Raw genomic sequence first — 6000 nt, forward strand, 5'->3', positions numbered from 1 at the left:
GAAACCAGTAACCTGTTGAAACCAGTAACAACCAGTAACTTACTGAAACCAGTAACTTACTGAAACCAGTAACCTACTGAAACCAGTAACCTGTTGAAACCAGTAACCTACTGAAACCAGTAACCTTCTGAAACCAGTAACCTTCTGAAACCAGTAACCTGTTGAACCAGTAACTTGCTGAAACCAGTAACCTACTGAAACCAGTAACCTGTTGAAACCAGTAACCTGTTGAAACCAGTAACCTACTGAAACCAGTAACCTACTGAAACCAGTCAACAGGGTTTAGTTTGCTGTCATGAAGCTCAGCAGCTACTGGGAGGAAAACTGGATGTTGGTCTGAAAAGTTTGAGTTCCTCTGATGTCGACGAGGATTTGAGAGCCAAATAATGGTCCTACTGGGCGAAGCTGTCGCCGCCACATGCTGGTCACCCCACCAGGTTAGCAGCCAAGTGCATTTTTCCACCCTAATGCATTATTATGAATTCACTAACAATTCACAAAAATTGTTAAAACATAAATGATGTCAATGATCAAGAAAGAAAATATCACCTCTGTCATACAGGACAGGCTAAGAGCGATCCCTCAACTGCAATGTTTCTGAATAATATTCAGCTTTTAGAACCAGAGCCGACCCGGTCCTGTTTTATTCAGGAGGAGGGCGGAGTCTTACAGAGACGAGGGCCTCGCTGACGGAGGTCAGGACGTCGGGTCGCAGCGAGTGCAGCAGCAGCTTGTGTTCGGTGAGGACAGCAAGCAGCAGCGTGCAGGAATTCTCTGGACCCAGGTTCTGGAGCAGCTTCAGGAAGCTGGCACCGCTGAGAGACAGACAGAGAGACAGAGAGACAGAGAGAGAGACAGAGAGACACAGAGAGAGAGAGAGACAGAGAGAGACAGAGAGACACAGAGAGAGAGAGACACAGAGAGAGAGAGAGACACAGAGAGACAGAGAGACACAGAGAGAGAGACACAGAGAGAGAGAGAGACACAGAGAGAGACAGAGAGACACAGAGAGAGAGAGACACAGAGAGAGAGAGAGACACAGAGAGAGAGAGACACAGAGAGAGAGAGAGACACAGAGAGAGACAGAGAGACACAGAGAGAGAGAGAGAGACACAGAGAGAGAGAGAGACACAGAGAGAGACAGAGAGACACAGAGAGAGAGAGACACAGAGAGAGACAGAGAGACACAGAGAGAGAGAGACACAGAGAGAGAGAGAGAGACACAGACAGAGAGAGAGAGAGAGACACAGAGAGAGAGAGAGACAGAGAGAGAGACAGAGAGAGAGACAGAGAGAGAGAGAGAGAGATTGATTGATTTTTAAAAACTCATTTATTCACTCAGTGATGATACACATAACATAAACATTCACCACAATTTCAAATTAACACATTCATAAATGATAATTCAGAATTATTTAAAGTAAATAAAACACCGTCATAATCCCAAATATTTTGAAAAACATTTAGTTCATCCACATTTAAATAATATTTATACTCTAACATCACTCTTGCTCTGACCATACTCTTAAAGAGTTTTGCACAATCAGTATTTGTTCATTATAATTTTAAATTTCCTACTCAAATAGATTGCAAGCTTTGATTGACCAAGAAAAAAATTTAACAGTCGTCCAATTTTCTTCTTTTTTTTTCTATAAGAAACCAAAAATAAAAGACTGTTCTGTAAAGCTTTCTCCAAATAATTTCCAAATATTTCTTAATAATGTAAATAAATCTATAACCTAAAACATTGTACAAAACAATGAAAGATTGTTTCTCTTAATGAACAAAAAGGACATTTATCTGACACACCAGGATTAATAATAGAAACAAAAGCATTAACTGCAATAATTCCATGCAAAATTCTCCACTGTAGATCACCAACATTTTTAGTCAATGGTGGTTTATAAAGTAATCCCCATACAGGTTTAAACTCAAAAACCGACTTTGAAAAAATCTCTCCAAGGAGTATCTTTTTTATCTTTTAATTTTACTTTGTTCAAAGCCTTTACACATTTCATATATAATATCTTTCCATTCACAGAGTCCAAAAGTGTCCATTCTTTTTTATCTTTCTGTAAAAAGAGTCCAGAACATTCAAGATCTTCAATTGTGGCTTAACACACAACTTAAAGAATGGATCAGCTTTATCAGGCGTTAAAACGCCATCAAACCATCCTTTTATGAGTCTTTTATATCTTCTGATAACATCCGCTAAATGTCGCCAGCATAGTGCCTACACTTCTTAAAGAGTGAATCTCCAATCTTCGAGCAAGGAAACAGCATCATTCATTCCAGATCCAACAAGTTCAAGCAGATGTCTCAACGTAACCACCCCTCTTTTCATCAACAGTTCAGGAATCATAACCATGTTGTCCCAAGCTGAACCCAAACGAGATCCCTTGAGCACGGGTTCACGTAACAACCAATGTAAAGATGTGGATGTCCCATCTCTCTTGTTTCCATGAGGTTCCAAGCTTTTAACACACTCACATAAAACGGTGATAACACTTTACACAATATTTTGAAAGGTCCATAATGAACAACATTTTACCAAAACCTAAATTACCAACTTCGAAAAAATAAACTCTGTGACATGCCTCCACAAAACATTTGATCACCATACAAAAAACTCTGTAAAAACTGTAACCTAAATGCTGCTTTCCGACTTTCTAAATGAATCAAACCTTGCCCTCCTTCTTCCTTTGACAAAAACAAAACACTCTGAGGGACCCAATGTAATCTGTCCCAAAAGAAATTCAAAATGATTGTCTGAAGTTTTACCAGAAGACCTGGTGGGGGTTCTAGAACAGATAAGCGGTGCCACAGAGTTGAAGTTACCAAATTATTAATAATTAGTGTACGACCTCTGTAGGAGACTCGTGGCAAAAGCCAGTGCCATTTCTTTAATTTACCCTCCATCAGTTCAAGAAAACCTTCCCAATTTTTCATTACTTGAAATTGATCTCCCAGATAAACACCCAAATATTTAAAACCATTTTTCGACCACTTTAATTCATCAGGTAATTTAGGTTCTTGTTTTGTCCATTTACCAACTAACAAAGCTTTACTCTTGCTCCAATTGACTTTGGATGAAGAAATTTTCCCAAAACACTCAATAATTTTGTTTAAAATAAAGACATCTGACTCTTTTGTGATTGCCACAATAATATCATCCGCATATGCAGAAAGTTTAAAAGGTAAAGATATTTCATTTAAATTCACCCCCTGTAACTTTTTCCTGATTTGACATAACAAAGGTTCAATGCTCAAAGAATACAACATTCCTGACATTGCACAACCTTGGCGAATACCTCTCTTTACAATAAAAGGTGCACTTAAACCACCATTGACTTTCAATACACTTTCAATGCCACAATAAAGGGTTTTAATCATGGCAATGAACCCGAGGAGAAACCAAAAGCCTTCAAACTATTCCATAAATACTGGTGCTCCACTCGATCAAATGCCTTTTCTTGGTCGATAGAAATTAGACCAAAGTTTAAATCCAATAAATTAGAGAGGTCCAAATAATCTCGAATTAAAGTTATGTGTCTCTTATTGATCTGCCAGGGATGCAATAGGACTGATCAATATGTACAACTTGATCCATCACTTTTCTCAATCTGCATGCCAGAACCTTTGAGAAAATCTTATAGTCTGTACACAAAAGACTGACCGGTCTCCAGTTCCTTATTTCATAAAGATCACCCTTCTTAGGAAGAAGAGTGAGCACAGCTCTTCGACAACTAAGGGGTAACATTCCCCTTGCCACGCTGTCATTGAGGACTTCCAAGAGATCTTCAGCCAGAACAGGCCAACACGACTTATAAAACTCCACAGGCAAGCCGTCTATTCCTGGAGCTTTGCCATTTTCCATGCTCAGCGCCTCCTGCAGTTCATCCAACGTTATGGCATGCTCCAAAACAACATTGTCATTGTCTGACACCTTTGGCAAGTCTTTAAGAAATTCTTCTGTTATCACAGAGTTTTCTCTGTAATCACTGGCATATAATGTTGAGAAAAAGTCCACAGCTCTTTTCCACAGGTCAGTAGGATTCGTCAATTCTTTCCCTTCTTCAGATCTTAAGCAATGGATGAAACGATTTTGTCCATTTTTTTTCTCCAAACTGAAGAAGAATTTTGAAGGAGCATCCATTTCAGAGATACTTTGAAAACGTGAACGTACCAGAGCTCCCTGTGCTCTGACCCCAAGCAGATCAGCCAAAGCAGCTTTTTTTTGTTTGAGCGCCTGAATATGGCCTCGATTTTCTGTGGACTCACAAAAAACCTGAAGTTCCACAATTTCAGTCTCTAATTTTTCAATAGATTTCACCATTTCTCTTGTGACATTGTGAGTGTATTGATTACAAAACTGCTGAATTTTAATTTTACAATATCCCACCACTGCTGTACAGATGTAAATTGACATTTCATACGTTCTCCACTGTTTCCAAAAATACAAAAATCCTTTTTTAAAACAACCATCATTTAACAAAACGGTGTTAAAATGCCAATATGCACTCTTAAGTTTAAAATTATTTATAAACACATTCCCTATGATCATACAATGATCAGAAAAACCCACTGGACACATAGTGCATGATCTAAATATTTGTGACTGATGTCCAAAACAATAAAATCTATCTAACCTTGCCAAAGTTATATAATTCTCTTTATAATGAGCCCAGGAATATTGCCTTATGTTTCCATTTTTAAGACGCCATACATCAGCTAAATCATAAGTTTCAATAATACGTTTCAAAATTCTCCTTGAATGTAAATGTGGCTCCAAATGATTCCTATCTAAATCATCTGTTGTACAATTAAAATCACCCCCTAAAATTAAATATTCTGTTGACCCACACTTTAAAAGTGTATTTGCCAACTCTTCTAAGAAACACAGCGTTCACTTGGATTCACAGGAGCATATACATTTAGTAAAATCAACTTTATATTTTCATATTTAACAATAACTTTTAACAATCTTCCAGATACAACATCTTCAATTTCAATAGACACTGGAAGAAAATTTCTGAGAAAAGAATAGCTACTCCTGCACTTAGTGAAGTTTTTATGACTCAGAACAAGATTTCCATCCCATTCTTTGTTCCAATCAACTTCATTATCAACGTTGCTAGAGTCTCTTGAGCAAAGCTATGTCAACGCCTTTAGACTTTAAAAGTTCAAAATACACAGCCCTTTTTTTCACATCCCTTGCACCATTAAGGTTCAAAGATGATATTTTAAATCTACTCATAATCACATAGAAAAAGATCCAAAGAAACAAGAAAAAACAGCATCTAAACTGCTTTTTAATTTTCATATTACTTAATACGAGCTCTGACTTTTTGCACAAGTTTTCGAAGTCTATATACTTCAGTGTCCCTTAGCCCATCAGAAGTCCTTTGTCTCATTAACCATTTAACTGAGTCAACAAACAATTTTTTATTAGGAAAAAAATCATCTATGACCACATCCCGTTTCCCTTTTGTCACTTCAAAAACCTTCTAATCTGTTCTAGACTGTAGCCATTAGTACTCTGGCCATCAGGAATAGAGGAATCAGAAGATTCTCTGTCACTATCAGAGTCACAAAAGGTCTCTGAATCACTTTCTTTCCCACTCTTTTCAAACTGACTCTTTTTAGGTTTCACCCCTTTCGGTCCTTTAGATTTTCTTTTAGTGTTTGGCACTTTGAAAACACTTTCATCATCCCTAATCAGACTTCCTTCACTGTGAACTAAATCATCAAATCCATTTCTTCTTGTAATCCTTCAGGTGTGGTCGTTTGACTCTCTTCAGTTCTTTCAACAGAACTAATGACATCCTCAATGTCACGTTCTGCAACATTTGACAGCTTTTGCTCTCCAGTTGAAACTCCTTCCTCATCATTAATTTCTTGAGCTCCTTCCCCACCGGCAGCTACCGGGTCTCCCTCCCCAGCATCAGCCTCCGGAGCTCCCTCCCCAACTGTGCCCACTGGAGCTCCATTCACCGTATC

At 38.1% G+C, this 6000-nt stretch overlaps 1 protein-coding gene across 1 annotated transcript in view; it reads right to left on the minus strand.

Annotated features, from left to right (window-relative positions):
- The window catches only part of LOC129351045 (DENN domain-containing protein 4B-like), a 52055-nt gene that overhangs the window by 32328 nt on the left and 13727 nt on the right, over positions 1 to 6000 (minus strand). Inside the window, 1 exon segment of the mRNA XM_055019813.1 lies at positions 671 to 815. Within this exon segment, the coding sequence (XP_054875788.1) occupies positions 671 to 815 (145 nt within the window).

Source organism: Poeciliopsis prolifica, unplaced genomic scaffold (genome assembly GCF_027474105.1).
Source record: "Poeciliopsis prolifica strain line A6 unplaced genomic scaffold, Auburn_PproV2 SCAFFOLD063, whole genome shotgun sequence".
NCBI classification, from domain to species: Eukaryota; Metazoa; Chordata; class Actinopteri; order Cyprinodontiformes; family Poeciliidae; genus Poeciliopsis; species Poeciliopsis prolifica.